At 41.8% G+C, this 16,187-nt stretch overlaps 1 protein-coding gene across 1 annotated transcript; it reads right to left on the bottom strand.

The window, feature by feature from the left end:
- Positions 1-1,097: 1,097 nt before the first annotated feature.
- Positions 1,098-15,489, bottom strand: lancl1 (LanC antibiotic synthetase component C-like 1 (bacterial)). The gene is made up of 10 exons (XM_061715455.1): positions 15,378-15,489; positions 15,012-15,142; positions 14,790-14,907; positions 12,649-12,859; positions 9,739-9,886; positions 9,434-9,580; positions 5,577-5,759; positions 4,593-4,769; positions 2,484-2,556; positions 1,098-1,666 (listed from the first exon to the last, which is right to left on the bottom strand). The coding sequence occupies exons 2-10, from the start codon at positions 15,096-15,098 to the stop codon at positions 1,590-1,592; spliced, it is 1,221 nt and encodes a 406-aa protein (XP_061571439.1). The 5' UTR covers positions 15,099-15,142; positions 15,378-15,489; the 3' UTR covers positions 1,098-1,589.
- Between the last annotated feature and the right edge of the window lie 698 nt (positions 15,490-16,187).

Below are 16,187 nucleotides of genomic sequence, written 5' to 3' on the forward strand. Positions count from 1 at the left end.
GTGACAGTCGTATCCAGGAGGCCGCTCCCCGGGACAGATGAGCTCTATTTTTACCCCGTGTCCCAGCGGGAGGTGTTTGGTTTCTCCTGCACTGCTGGGGCTCCTGTTTCTTAAGGGTCTACGGTACAGAAACCACATCCCAGTCTCCTCCAACCCTCCTCTTCAGGACAAACCAGCTGACTCTAAGCCATAAAGAAGCATAGGGCTTAAAAAAGAGCAGTGGCATTGTGTCGCCACTTGATTTCAGGGCGTTTCACGTAGAGCTGGGTATCGGTTCAAATGTCAAGAATCGATCGATTCGATTCAGATTCAGAATCGATTATCACCGATCCGATTCGATATTGATTTGGGTTAGTGTTGCCTGGATTATGACTGTAAAATACCTATTGAAATAATAATTTCACAATAATTATTGTGAAATAACTAAGAAATAAATAACTCAAATAGGCATTTCAATATCCATTTAAAGTGCAAAAAAAGAAAAATTGCAACAGCTCAAGCAGTAAACACATTATTTTAGCTTGTCTGATTTATTCTGTCACCAGAACAAACCATGTCCGATAACAGAGAAACCAAACAAGCTTTAGTAAATATAGATAATATGAACTTCATTGAACTAATATAACATTTAGAAATTTAAGCTGAAATGTCCAGCATTTTCTCTAAAGAAAAGTTCATTTAGTTCAGGAGTTTTCAAAACTACTGGGACTACTGGGTTTAAAGTTCACCATGCAAAAATGTAATGATGAAAAAATAAAAATAAAAAATAAAAATAAAAATATTTTTTTAATAAAAAAAAATAAATCGATCTGTAGACATACAAATCGATTTTTAGGAATTAATATGAGAATCGATTTAGAATCAGAAAATCAATTTTTTCAACACAGGCTTAGTTTCACGAGCCTTATTTGGGGTAGACTGGAATTATTCATGTAATATTTAGCGTGTTTATGGAATCCATATGTCCGTCAAATATGGAAAACTGTAGGATCGGCACAGAAATGAGCTTTAAGGTTTGGGCTTGTGCATCTGCAGCTCTCTGCTGCCCCCCTGTGGTTCATCTGTGGAACTGCTGCATAAACAGGATAGAAACGAGCGACTTTTTAATTTTTATTACTCACTGATCACATGACATAGTCGGTTCTGCATTACAATAAGTCAAAAGCTCGAAGCTTTGTCGAAATAGAAATAATAAAAAAACTAAAATAAAAAAAAAGCATCCTTATCAAACCTTTACGTGACATAAATATACAAAAGAAAAAGCCTCTTCTTTTATCATACATTTTCACCTTGTGTTTTGACAGTTTCTGAACTCCCCTCCTCTCCTCCTCTTTTCAGTTACCTTTTTTAAAAACATCACAAAGAACAAAAAAAGGAAGGAGAAAGCAACAGAAGCTCTGCATAACGATGAGACTCGTTAGCCAGCATTGGCAGGAAAAAAAACGTGGCAGAAGGTCATCGTCAGCTGGAGCCCACCAATATCTTCTGAGATGAGAGCCGTGCACCCGTGCATGTGCGTGACAGACAGCAGACTCAGTCCTGTTGTCCGGGTGAGTGCGGGGGTAGAAGTACTACCCCGTGCACACCGTCTACACCTCGAATGCAGGGAACCTCGCTCTCATGGGCTGCAGAATGTCTGCCAGGAAGTAGATGGTCCCGGCCATACCTGCAAGCAGGAAGCACAGCTGCTTCAACTGAAAGAACACGTTGGAGGTCGTGGTCTGGGGTTTTGGGGGGGATTTTAGTTTATTTTAACAGCTCAGTGGAGTCCCGATTTAAACGGGACTGTCTCCAATTATGGTACATAAATAAACCTGGTTCACAGGTCCAGATCAATTTAATTAATTAATTTAATTTGCTGCTACAGGACTGTCTCAGAAAATTAGAATATTGTGATAAAGTTCTTTATTTTCTGTAATGCAATTAAAAAAACTAAAATGTCATACATTCTGGATTCATTACAAATCAACTGAAATATTGCAAGCCTTTTATTATTTTAATATTGCTGATTATGGTTTACAGTTTAAGATTAAGATTCCCAGAATATTCTAATTTTCTGAGATAGGATATTTGAGTTTTCTTAAGCTGTAAACCATGATCAGCAATATTAAAATAATAAAAGGCTTGCAATATTTCAGTTGATTTGTAATGAATCCAGAATGTATGACATTTTTGCATTACAGAAAATAAAGGACTTTATCACAATATTCTAATTTTTCTCAGACAGTCCTGAATACTTGGAAATACACCGACATTTTCTCCTCTGCTTTTAACCCATCACTATTTACAGTAGGAGCAGTGGGCTGCCATTATTCTGGGGCCCGGGTAGCAATTAGGGTGAAGGGCCTTGCTCAGGGGCCCAAAGTGGTTGAACCTCGGTTGCAATCCAGGGGTTTGAACCTCCAGCCGTCCTCTGTAACCACTAGGCCTAAGAGAACCAGGAATTAAGATCCCCTAGCTTAGGTGAAAGAAGGAAAAGTTACCTTCAAAAAGGGAGAAGGGCCTGTCAGGCGTCCGACATCCGTGCTTGCCGTAGTTCATGCACCAATCTGCAAACTGCAAGAAGCCACAAAGATATCATAAATACGTGGAGGTCACGTGTGTGCCGGCTCAGGACACCACGGCTCAGCGGCTGCTCGTCCTCATGTACAAACACTCGGCATCTGTCCAGAGATCAAACCGTGGCGGCGCTCTGTTGCAGTCTGAACACAGGACGAAGCCATCTCAGCACATCTGACGTTTCCTCTGAACAGATTAACGGAAGCTGCCGTCCCGCTCCGCTTACTCTGACGCCGACTCGCACCGGCAGCGTCCAAACTGTTGTCAATAAGCATGAACGGTCATGCCTCTCACGTGTGCTGTTTCCTGAGTAACTGTCAGTTGTAAGGCTGGAGAGCAGCCAGCTGCACGCTGACCGGACGACTCTGGACCAAGTTAAACACGACTTTCACATCTCACATGGAAGTCGGGGAACAGATGCAACCTGAAGGCAGTGGAACTGCTCATCTCACGATAACGTTAAACACTTAGACCAGGGGTGTCAAACTCATTTTGCTTGGCGGGCCCGATTTGACCAATTTTTTTCTCGCGGGCCGCACGCTCAAAATAACAAAAACGGTGCAAACATTTTTTTTTCTAATTCTTTTTTTTTTAACTATTGTTATCTAATCCAATATATGCACTTTCTTTACACTCTAATTATGTAAAATATATTTCTTCAGGATCTTTTGAAATTTCTAATTTTTTTGTCACGATCCTCGTATTCAAAACTGAAATTCTCCAAATAAATATCTTCTATCATCTTTTTTAGCAGTGATATTTCTCCTGCGAAAATATATAATAGTAGTCAGTTAATAAAAATAAACGACCGTCTTCAAAGAAATAAAATCGGCAAATGCATTCTAGAAAACTAAAAAAATGTCGAAAACTGCTCTCTTTAGCCGGGAATACACTGTGCGATATTTTAAATCGTATGAGACTGCCCCATCTCACACTGCACGACTAGATCGCGGAGTTCAAAAGTTTAGAGCCCACGATTTATGTTCTCACACTGTACGAGCAGATGCTCGGATGCTCCGTCTGCTCACACTATACGATCATAATCCTCCTGTCGGACCTCTGTTACTGGAACTCGAGGCTGGTTTTGGGGCAAACGTGCGTCCTGCCCACCTGACCAAAGGTTATGGGATCCTTTATTTGTTTTATAATTTTATATATATATTAAAAACATATCTGTACCGTTTCTGATTGGGTGGGCACTGCGCATCATTTTTTGACACAACAAAGAACGCATACCGCAAAAGTTGTGTCTCGGCGGAGCAAAGTGAGAAGAGAAAAAAAGAGTTCAGCAGACAGCGCACACACTAAAGGTTGATTTATGGTTCCGCGTTACACCAACGCAGAGCCTACGGCGCAGGGTACGCGGCGACCCGCACCATACGTGGAAATGCGGTCTTTTTTGCTATTAAAACATGATTTTGTAATGTGAATTTGCAACACTTGAACTACAAATAATAGTTTTTGACGTGACATCAGAGATTGCGCATGCTCTCTGCGAAAGGATGAGGCAAATCGGGTCGCATCACTGCTTCAACTGTGCGAGGAGCGACCAGGATTTCAAACATGCTTGATTTTCTTGCGACCTCACGATTTGTGATCGGGAGCTCGTCGTGAGGTGTTAATCTCTCGTCGTGAGGTGTTAATCTCTCGTCGTTACCCCACGTACACTGCACGAGGCACGATCAACGATTGGGTCAAAATCGGGCCCGATCAAAAAAAAGTCGCACGACTGGAAAATCGGCTCAAAACGAGCGGATAATCGCACAGTGTATGCCTGGCTTTAGTGGAATAACGATGGATTTGTAGAAGAAATATATTATAGGATATGCTGCGATTCATGGCAATTATTTATGCCTTCCTTTTTAGTAAATTAACATTTCAGTTTTTTTGCGTTGGAAACTTCTCGCGGGCCGCATGAAAATCTCGTGGGCCGCACATTTGACACCCCTGACTTAGACCCTTTTATTTTGGACAGAATGATGAAAACTGGACCCCGATGGCCTCATTTCTGAGCGTGTGTCATGTGCTCTCACCATGCAGGCTCTGTAGAGGTGCTTTGCCTCCCGCGTTTGCCTGAAGAGAGCGAGGAAAGCGTAGGCGTTCCCCGCTGCGCCGTGGCACAAGCCGTATCCCTTGGTCAGCAGGCCGCACTGCCACACCACCTCCCCGCACTGCAGAGCGTCCTCCAGGTAGTGAGGGATCCCAAACACCTGGGAGGAAAGCAGAAAAACCGCCATGAAAACAACAGTAGTGACGTAGCCTCACCTGACCACTAGACGGCAGTGTGACGCCATCGGCAACACCTGAGCATCTTCACTCCAGGACTGACCTTCCCTGTCCAACCTCATTACAGATGCAAAACTAACTAGTGTTGTCCCGATCACGGCATTTCCAAAACATCGGTATCGGCCAAAAAAGTATCAGGACATACCTAGTTATTAATGTTTTTAATATATATTAAATCGTTTTATATATCATTGCATTTGACGTCACTTCCTGCTGTTTGAATTGTGAAATGTTATACATGTTCATGTTGCATTAAGCTGCTGCTATTCATTTCATGCCATTCAGAATGTTGCACTAAGGTTAAGCCAAAAAGTATTTTAATTTTCCTGTGTTTGTGAGTTTGACTGGATGTCATTCAACTACCTCTTTTGAAGTTAAATGTATTTATTTTTATTATTGCACTTTTCTGAACTTTTTGTTTTAGTTTACAATTTCATGTTTTTACATTTTGTGGCACCAGTGCTGATAAGTTTTGTTGAAATAAATGTCCATGTTGTTCTCCAAAGAAATGAAGAAAAGAAAAGAGTTTTAGTCCTTTTTTTAATTCATTGCCAAAATGTATCTCGGGAAAAAATATCGGAAATGTATCGGGAGCCAAAAAAAGTGATCGGATCGGGAAAAATCGTGATCGGCAGAAACTCAAACTCAAGTGATCGGGATCGGATCGGGAGCTAAAAAAATCCTGATCGGGACAACCCTAAACCTAACTGATTGGCTTCAGCGCCGTTTACCTTGTACGCCTGCAGGAGCATGTAGATGACGCCCGGGGATCCGTGGCACCAGTGCACCAGCAGGTCCCGGTCATCCCCGATGCACGGCGGGTAGTTGCCCGTGGGGAACTTGAGACGGCAGACGTGGTCCACGCTGGGCTTCACCAGCCTGTGCACGTGCTCCTCCGCAGAGACGAAGCCCGGCTGGAAAACAAGAGAAATTAAACTGAGCTCACATAACCAGGGCTTGAAGTATTCCGGCACCGTGCCGGATCTCCGGCATATGGAGTTTTTTTCTTGGCGTGCGAAAAAAAAAATAAATAAATGAAAAAAAATAAAATGAAAAGATGAGTAACTTTAACGGTTTACATATAAATACGTGTTGATAGGCTATGGGATATTGTCAGTTTGAGTCCACATAGTTCTTCTACCAATGGAATGAGAGGAAAGCAGCCCTGGTGCTTAACCAAACTAACATTAGCCAATCAGAAGTAGAGCGGGGCGGCTCTTTGATGGTAGCAGGGCGCAGAGCCGTGTGTTTCAGCCCGCCAGAATAAGGGCCAGTCCCAATCCCCCCCTAGTCCTAGTTTTCAGCCCTACCACAAAATTTTGCGCGTTCCCGTGAGGGTAGTGGTGTCCTAATTCCTCTTTGCATGTAGGGCTAGTGGACATAACGAGGGTTAGTGTGTATCAATCTAGCCCTACAGAGCGAGGGATTTCAGATGCTGACTCACCGACCGAGGGCCTGAGAACATTTCCAAGAATGCTTTACGTCATCATTTGCAGACTGACAAAAAACATGGCGGACATTTCTTGTTTTTTAGTGAATAAAATCAATATTTTTAGTTAGTTTCTGCATAAAAATGCTCAGTGAATGTACATAATCACTCCCTTGCCTGTTGTTGCGAAGTCTTTTCAGATCTCGCCAGAATAAAGGCTGATTTATGGTTCCGCGTTACACCAACGCCGTAGGCTTTGCGTCGATTTAACCCGTAACCATAAATCGCTGGTGGCTGTTCTCATCCCGAAAACATTGGAGCAAATTTCTTAACAGGCGTTATTTGCATAAACTGAGCTTGTAAATCTATGTAAAAAATTAGCTGTTGATAAAAAAAAGCTTTGACGAACCTGACCATTTCTAATCAGCGTGCCAGTTACTGTATATGAATACTCATGGCATACATACCTGTCAACTTTTGGATTTAAGAATAAGGGAAATTTTCTGCCACCCGCTGTCCCACCAGCTCAACCGAGGTCCAGTTTTACATTTTAAGACAGGTTTACAAAATATTTAAAATATTTACCTGTCAATCACTTACAAACTAAAGGAGGTGCTCTTTATGTACCTTTGTTGACACTGAAATGCTGTGGACATTCCTATGTATGCAATTCCTATAATAGTCTAAATGAAAACAAAGGGGAATTAAAGCACATTTATTTATTTTAAATATTTTCAGTTTATATACAAATTGATTGTCTTCAAGTGAAACACTTTCTTTTAATTTGTCATCGTCACTCATGTGGGTATCTGGCTCCCATTTTTAGATATATTTACATAAAGTCTTAGCTTTTCTGGCAGAAATGTCATCTTTCTCATTACATCCAGTTTGTTCCCGTTGTTGCCACTAACCTGGGGAGAACTGCCTCCAGGCTACAGCAAGGGACAGTTCTCACCAGGTTAGTGACAATTCAGTTTGTAGAGGCACAATAACCCTTTTAAAAATTATTATATTATAAAATGGGAAATTTACGGGAAAATACTAATATGGGAAGACGGCGGGAAAGAGGGGTAAAATACAGTAGTTTCCGGCCAAAGCGGGAGACCTGACAGGTATGGGAAGAGCACCAGAGTTTAAAGAAACGGCTGTCAGAAGTTCAAAAAGAGTGTTTTCATGAAACATTGATGAAGCCACCGGCCAGAGCAGGACAAAATTATGAAAGTACTTGTTCACTCTTTTCATGATGATGCGACCTGAGTTTCACCTGCCCTTATAACATTATGACCTTTAAAATATTCATATTTCAGATTGTATGTCATCTTATACCCTGTTAAACACAATGACAACTAGCGAAACTTGATATCAAAAGCATCCATAGTGAGAAGGAAAATAATATTCTTGCGTGCCCCCCCGCTCCCGGGAAAAAGTTCAGGCTCTTTTTTTTTTACTTTAAGCCCTGCATAACAGAAAAAAAAGGTAAGCTTGGAGACACAGTGAGCGCAGTGGCTTCATGATAAACACCCAAATGCTCATTATAGACTGGGTGTGGCCTCTTAAAATGATAAAAATTTGCTAATTTTATACTTCAACTTGAACTCAAATCAACCTGAATATTTCCAACACGTCACATTCAAGGAATTCTATGATTCAACATTTAAGGAGGTTGGTCTTCATTTATTTGAGCCCCAGACACGTCCTATGATAGCTGAGGTTGCTGGGACGTCCACTCCTGGGAAACCCGTCTTGAATGCTTGAAAACTTGTGACTAATCTTTGTCTCTATAGAATTTTGAGCTCTAAATTGCTTGGAAATTCTTCTGTAGCCATTTCCAGATTAATGTCTAGCAACAACTGCTTCTCTAAGACCAGTGCTTATGTCTTCCTCTCCTGGCATTGTGTCATCAGCCACACCCGTCTGGACGCTTGAGTCCAGCAAACTGTCACATCTGATTTCTGAAGCTCTAATGATCCAATCACCAATACATTCCTACCATAAACCCTTCTGAAGCAGTAATAGGTAATTTCCTGTGATTTTTGTTCCCCGTAGTCATTTTTGTTTTCAAAAAAGTCTAACTTCCTATATCTATATTCCTATTTTAATTTTTAACTTTATTTTTTAATCTTACTGTTAATGTTTTTACTGTGTTCTGTATGATGTTGATTGTAATTCAAGAAGCCTATTGGAACATTAGGTTCTGGTATGTTGTTGATCTCTTTGTATTTTACTTGTGCTATGCATTGCTCTTGCTGCTTGTCCCACACAGAGTTTATGTAAAGCACTTTGAGTTGCTTTGTGCATGAATTGTGCTATATAAATAAATCTGACTTGACTATACAGGACTGTGATAAAGTCCTTTATTTTCTGTAATGCAAAAATGTCATACATTCTGGATTCATTACAAATCAACTGAAATATTGCAAGCCTTTTATTATTTTAATATTGCTGATCATGGCTTACAGCTTAAGATTAAGATTCCCAGAATTTTTTTGAGATAGGATATTTGAGTTTTCTTAAGCTGTAAGCCATGATCAGCAATATTAAAATAATAAAAGGCTTGCAATATTTCAGTTGATTTGTAATGAATCCAGAATGTATGACATTTTTGCATTACAGAAAATAAAAGGACTTTATCACAATATTCTAATTTTCTGAGACAGTCCTGTATTGTATATTTCAATTGTAGCCAACGTAATAACAGTATTATTGTTATGTTTTTTATTAACAGTAAAAAGAAGAATTGTAAATGGCTGTAATTATGTTTCTATATATTGATGTGTGGGCTTTCATTCTGTCTGCAGATAGATAAATACAATCCCGTGTTTTTTTTTCAAATTCTTTTTCCGCAGTCCTTTTTTTAGCCTTTTATTATTTTAATATTGCTGATCATGGCTTACAGCTTAAGAAAACTCAAATATCCTATCTCAAAAAGTTAGAATATTCTGGGAATCTTAATCTTAAACTGTAAAACATAATCAGCAATATTAAAATAATAAAAGGATTGCAATATTTCAGTTGATTTGTAAAGAATCCAGAATGTATGACTTTTTTTTTTTTTTTTTTTTTTTTTTAAATTGCATTACAGAAAATAAAGAACTTTATCACAATATTCCAGTCCTGTGTGTGTAAGGAAAAGGCTTATCTGTGTGTATGGATCCCTACCTGCATGAGGAAGTAGTAGATGCCGGCCAGTCCGTGAGCAGCTCCAACGTAGAACTCCTGGTACCACTCGTACATCAGCGGGGTCTGGTTCTGGACTCGTAGCTTCTTGCTGAGGTGATCTCCCGATATGAGCATCGACTCGCTGATCTGAGGGAGGAAACAAAAAACAAAGAGCGTATAAAGTCCGTGCATATAGAGGAGTGATGTCAGTTATTTATAAGAGCAGAAAGTGGAGTGTATAACGATTCTTTTTGCTTCGTTTCTCCCTCTTGTTGAAGTGCAGCCTGCAGCTCGGCGTGACTCACCTGCTGGATGTACTGCAGGGGGATCCGGTCCTGGCCGAGCTGCTGGTTGATGAAGACGAGGGAGGAGAGGTAGCCCGCTCGTCCGTAGAGCAGCTCATCTGGCAGCCCACCCAAGCCCTTCACCACCGTCTGGTGATACTGCATCAGTCTGGGAACAGAAGCACACGGGGTTCGTTTAGCAGACCGTTTCACCGATGAACCAATGAAATTAATCTGGATGGGAAATGCAACCCCAGCTCCAGCTACTGGGAGTTAACTGGACTGGGAACACCAGACTGGCTTAAATCAGCTACATGCCAGTGATTCATGGATCAGGATGGAATCGTCAGTACCACCTGCTATTGAAACATGCCTGCTCTTTCAGTTCCTATTTTTGGTACCTCGGATGCACAAAGTGCTGCCTGTGAGCGGCTGTAAAGTTACACGTGAGTTAGTTGTGTTTACGCCCACAGACGGGTTCACGTGTGAGTTGTGTTCTTGTTAAACATGCAGTCTATTGATGCCACTAGTGCGCAGTGCAATATTTGCAGAAAGAGCGTAGTTGCTAAGGCCGGAAACACATTTGAATGTGCACGGGATGAATGTATGAGCGGAAAGGTGTTTTGATGCAAAAAGACGAGCTCCATCCATCTTCCTCTGAGCCTGCATGTCCGCCCAGCGTTACCGGGTCGGAGCGGCCTAGGGGTGTAACAATATATCGTGGCACGAAATTTTGCGATACAAAAACATCACGATACGTGTCTTGGAGGTGACAAACTGTATCTTGATATTGGGTTATTAATATTAATCTATTGTGTTGACTAGAAACGCACATCCGACCGCGCCTCGACCCGCGGACCAAAATCTTCCTCCGCTCAGAAGAAATAGTCCCGTTTTGGTCCCGATCACGGGACTCTTGCAGGGTTTTGAGCTCTGAACTTTTACTGATGTAAGGCTGGTGTAGAGTTAAGCCTTACCTTATTAAATTAAACCTTTTTGGAGTGGTGAGTAGGATAAACACGGGGACAACTTCTGCTGAGTTCCAGTGTACTTTAATGTCCCTCAACAGTGTAGGATTTTAGAACATCAACACAGCACCTAGTGCCGCACTGTGGCGTATCACTCCGCCCAATCTAAAACAGACTAATCACTACAGATAAACTGACTAGTGTCATTATAGTCCCTGATTTACATCAGAATATAAAGAATAGATTTATAAAATAATGAACCCTGAATTACCAAAATAACCTTCTTAACAAAAATAAATCTCCTCTTACATTTATAAGGTGAGCATGAATCAATCTTTTTTATGATGAAAAATTGTATGTATTTACTTACTTTTATTTAATTTTTATTTAATTAAAAAAAGTCAAATCATACATGAGAGAAACTATTCAGTTTGTGGCAAAATATTTTTACTTTACGTATGAAACTGAAGATGCATAATGCAAACCTGACATTTACTTTTAGTTCAGTTTGTGGAAAATGGTTGGCCTGGCTTTCTCTTTAAAACTTAAACAGTTATAAATCATTACAAACTGGAACAATAGGGCAAACGCACAGCATTGTTTTGTATCTTTCAAATAAAAGACCATTTTTTCCAGTCATATGTTCCTCATTCAAGGTTGTTAAAAAAATACTGCATTAATATCGTATCGTTATCGTGACCTCAATATCGTGTATCGTACCGTATCGTGAGATTAGTGTATCGTTACACCCCTAGAGCGGCCTCTCTCAGAATCTCCACCAGGCTCTGCTTCATCAGGTCCAGAGGACGGTTCAGTCTCTGGGATTTCAGCTGACAGCTCTACGTTTAGCAACATTCAGCCAACTTATGTCGGTCTATTTAGGTTAACGTTGTTACAACTTAGAGGGGCATCACGGTGACTTGAAATGTGAACAACCTAACGCTAATTTAAGATTATATTGTTGCATAAATTCAGTGTTTTGCTATCTAGCTAAATCACTATTCCTATCAACTATTGGGACGGCTGGTTGGTTGATGGAGATACAGCAGTACAGAGCTCTGCCCTCGACCCGGACTCTTGTCAGTCCAGGAACCTGGTGGTGGAACGTGATGGACACTCCAATGTTATCACACTTGGCAACCAGGTGTCTGCGTGTCCAAGCGTCACCCAGACCGTCAGAGCTACGGGGGGGCTTGTCTGTCACCAGAGGAAGCAGACGTGATGGTTTTCCTCAAAAAGAACTGCTCAGGGAGATCTGTGGGATTTAAAGCTGCTTAGTGTGCAGCACTGCAACTAAACAACACCGATTTTTTTCATTAAAAATATTTTTTTATGTCACCATGGGACATAATTGTTATAATAAGTCTTTGTAAGACATAGTCTTACAAAAACATGTGTAAAATACTCATTTTTTTGTGGTATTGTTATCAAATTTGAACTCGCACTAGATAAGGCTTCAGGCTGTGTCTCAATGTGTTTTCCAGCTAATAAGTCACAGATTCTCAGACATCTAATTATAAAACAAATTTCCGGCTGAAATAAAAACCTTCTATTTCAGTGTGTTCAAAATTAGATTACTCAATTCTAGTAGCACTTACAGTGATTCTGAGTTCAGAGTGTTACCTTTCAAAAGATACCAGAACCATCCATGTACTACAAACGGTTCAATAACAGCTTTCAATTTACTTTGGGTATAACTTGGATAGGCGTTTTGGGGCGACTTTTACAAGAGCAGGATCAGGTTAAATTATTTTATTTGTTGGTTTGCAACCATTTGTTTGGACTAGAATTATGTATTTGTTTGAATCTTCTTAAGATTCAATTACCAACATTAGTGTGGTGACGTGTTATGGCTTTTTTTTTTTTTTACTCTTTACAATTAATTTCATAAATTGCTATGGAGGAACCGGTATGGAAGTGAAGGTGTCGGTACTGAGTTATTAAAAAGGCAGCCAGCCCTGACCTGTTGATGCACTCCTCGGCTTCCTGGATCCTCTGCAGGCGGGAGTAGACGACGGCGGCCACGGCCAGCGGCCCGGCGTCCCCGCACAGGAAGGTGACGTCACGGCGGCGGGTCAAACACCTCAGGCTGTGGCTGACGTAGTCCAGGGCTTTCTGGAGGAAGGATTCTTCCTTAAACACGCTGTGGAGGTGCAGGTAGAGCAAAGCGATGCCTGGGAACAAACACACGTGTAAATCATTACTAACAGAAAATACTCATCAACCAATGTTTGGATCTTGACCTCCAATTAATCATTTAGAGGAGAAAAAAAAAAGAAAAAAAAAAAAGGGGCAGATTGTGAATCGGCTTTCCCAAACCAGCTGAGCTTGGTGTTGGGAACCCGGAGGAGCGAGCAGTTTGTAGATCTGAGGGTGCGGGTAGAGGTTTGGGGAGTAATGAGTTCTAGTAGGTATGGAGGTGCATGTCCATTTATGCACTTGTGGGTGAGGAGTAGGACTTTGTGGATATAATCTCTGGCAACAACCCACCTGGATGGACTTTACTGCCCAAGTGGTAGTCCAAGCCAGAGAAACCTGACTAGTTCTTTGCATCCAAGAGGAAAATAATTATGATGGCTGGTGACTCAGTGAATGAAAAGTGCTGCCTAACAAAATCAACTCTCCTCTGTATGTTTGAGTCGTACCTGTCAAGTCTCCCGTTTTGGCCGGGAAACTACCGTATTTTCACCCCTCTTTCCCGTCGTCCTCCCGTATTAGTATTTTCCCGTAAATTTCCAGTTCCCATGATGTGAGCAAACTCGGAAAAACAAATCAGAGATGGATGGATGTAACGAAAGAGAAAATATTTCTGCCAAAAAAAGTGAAAACATCTCTAAAAATGGGAAACCGAATTTACTTTCCTAAAGAGGAGCAGGATGGGGCTCAGCTACCCGCTCTGAAAGATGTGTAGCTAAGATTTTAGTGTCTCACGGAGGAAGGACCGATCTCTTTTCAGCAGCACCAGCGCTGTGTAATAATCAGTCAGTGAATACCAGAGAGCCACATGTGTAAAAATGATAAATTAAAAGAAAATGTAAATGTTTCACTTGAAGACAATCAATGTGCATATAAACTGAAAATATGTAAAATAAATAAATGTGCTTTAATTCCCCGTTATGTCTTCATTGATATTATAGGAACGTGGCCCTCGGCAGGACGGTCCCCCCTTATGATCCTGGTCCTGCTCCAGGTTTCTTCCCTCCTAAAAGGGGAATTTTTACCTGCCATTGTTTATGTAATAATTGCTTGGGGGTTTATGTTCTGGGTCTCTGGAAAGCGTCTAGAGACAACATCTGTTGTATTAGACGCTATACGCATAAAATTGAATTGAAATGAATTGAACGTACATGGGAATGTCAGAATTTCAGTGTCAGCAAAGGTCACGATCAGGCTATGAGCACATAATTTTAGTGTGTAAGTGTTTGACAGGTAATTATTTTAGATTTCTCGTAAATTCAATTCAATTTTATTTTGCGTCTGATACAACAGATGTTGTCTCTAGATGCTTTCCAGAGACCCAGAACATGAACATGAAAGCTTGTGCTTTTTATTATTTTACTTCTTTTCTTATAATTTTATTTATTATTTTACCTCCTTTTCTCATAATTTTATTTACTGTCTAATTATGTCTTGCTGCTTTTAATGTCGATGTAAAGCACTTTGAATCCCCTTGTGTGGAATTGTGCTATATAAATAAACTTGCCTTGCCTTAAAATGTAAGACACTGGACCTTGGGGGAAGATTTCCCTTATTTTTAAATCCAAAACTTGGAAGGTATGGTTTGAATTAATATGCTGTTTGGATTTTATCAAAAAATTTCCACTTTTGGTGTGGTCTTTGCACATGTTTTGTATTTATTGAGCTTGGTGATGGGAACCCGGAGGAGCCAGCAGTTTGTAGATCTGAGGATTCTAGCAGGTAGTTTGGGGAGTGATCAGTTCTAGTAGGAGGTGCATGTCCATTTATGCACCTATGGGTGAGGAGTAGGACTTTGTGGATATACCATAATAGATTTTACCAACAAATCTCCACTTGTGTTCTGGTCTTTGCCCATGTGTTGTATTTAGTGCATATGCAGGGTTAGCAGACACGTGTCCTCCTCACCTGCCCAGCCGGTGTACGTGGTGCAGTCCCGGGGGTCCGCAGACTTCAGCCCGTTCTCCATCACGGCCAGCAGCTCGCTCACCTTGCTGCTCAGCCTGTGGGCGAACTCCGGCGTGATCTGCGGGGAACAGAGAGAACAGGCCGGGATGAGGCGGGTCTGAGCCGTGTATGAGCCGTGTATGAGCCGTGTACGAGCCCTGGATGAGCTGTAAACCCTCTCACCTGTCCCTGGTAGTCGAAGAAGGCCTGCGTGCTCGCAGGACTCCCGTCATAGTCCGGGTACGGGTTCTTCAAAGCTCTGGTCTCCATGGTCCCTCGCGTTTATCTGGGTCACGCTGAAAAGCAACAACGATCTGCGGAGAAATCAGGCAATATGAGGAATACACGGGCCCGGGAAGACGAAGGGCAAACACAGCCATGGATGTTATAAATAAAAGACGACGGCTCGCCCGCACATAACGGTCTAACGCTCCGCCCGCAGCTAGCGGCGGCTACAGGAGGCATGCTGTAAACGCGGTTACACTCGGAATGTTTCACACATACGCCACAGTATTCAGGGTAAATGGGACATTTGGTGCATACATGTACCTCTGCAGCGCTGCAATGTTGTAATGTTGCTATTTATTTTTCTTTGTGGGTCATTTCACTGAGGCTGCGACTCGCAGCGGCGAGCTCAGTACCGCCCCCTGCTGGTGGACACGCGGTACTGCAGGAGATAAAATGGGGATTGTGGCGTTAAAAACAAAGGCGCCCCCCCCCCCTCCCCTCACCCCCCCCTCATCCCCTCATCCCCCCTTCCCTTTCACTCTCATTTCTTCCTGCATTAACCCTTGTGCTGTCTTCGGGTCAAGGAAGGGAAGAAGGGAGGAAAGAAGGAAGGAAGGAAGAATTAAAAGGAGGAAATAAGGAAGAGAGAAAAGAAGGATGGAAGGAAGGGTGAAAAGAAGGTAGGGAGGATGGGAGAAAAGGAAGGGAGAAAAGAAGGAAGGAAGGGGGGAAAGAAGGAAGGAAGGGAGAAAAGAAGGAAGGAAGGGAGAAAAGAAGGAAGGAAGGAAAGAAGGAGGGAGGAAGGAAGGAAGGAAGGAAAGAAGGAAGGGAGAAAAGAAGGATGGAAGGACGGGTGAAAAGAAGGAAGGAAGGGAGGAAAGAAGGAAGGAAGGGAGGAAAGAAGGGAGAAAAGAAAGAAGGAAGGAAGGAAGAAAGAAAGGAAGGAAAGAAGGAAGGGAGAAAAGAAGGATGGAAGGACGGGTGAAAAGAAGGAAGGAAGGGAGGAAAGAAGGAAGGAAGGGAGGAAAGAAGGAAGGAAGGGAGGAAAGAAGGAAGGAAGGGAGAAAAGAAGGGAGGAAAAAAGGAAGGAAGGGAAAAAAGAAGGAAGGAAGGAAGGAAGGAAGGAAGGAA

This window comes from Cololabis saira, chromosome 24, assembly GCF_033807715.1.
Source record: "Cololabis saira isolate AMF1-May2022 chromosome 24, fColSai1.1, whole genome shotgun sequence".
Taxonomy (NCBI): Eukaryota; Metazoa; Chordata; class Actinopteri; order Beloniformes; family Belonidae; genus Cololabis; species Cololabis saira.

Bases quoted from the DNA above. Each gene is read 5' to 3' on its own strand.
- lancl1 (XM_061715455.1), bottom strand. From the start codon at position 15,098: ATGGAGACCAGAGCTTTGAAGAACCCGTACCCGGACTATGACGGGAGT. The intron at 5,760-9,433 runs GTAGGGATCCAT...CTTGTTTTCCAG, and splicing joins TCTACTACTTCCTCATGCAG to CCGGGCTTCGTCTCTGCGGA. The intron at 2,557-4,592 runs GTGAGAGCACAT...GGCTTCTTGCAG, and splicing joins ACCTCTACAGAGCCTGCATG to TTTGCAGATTGGTGCATGAA.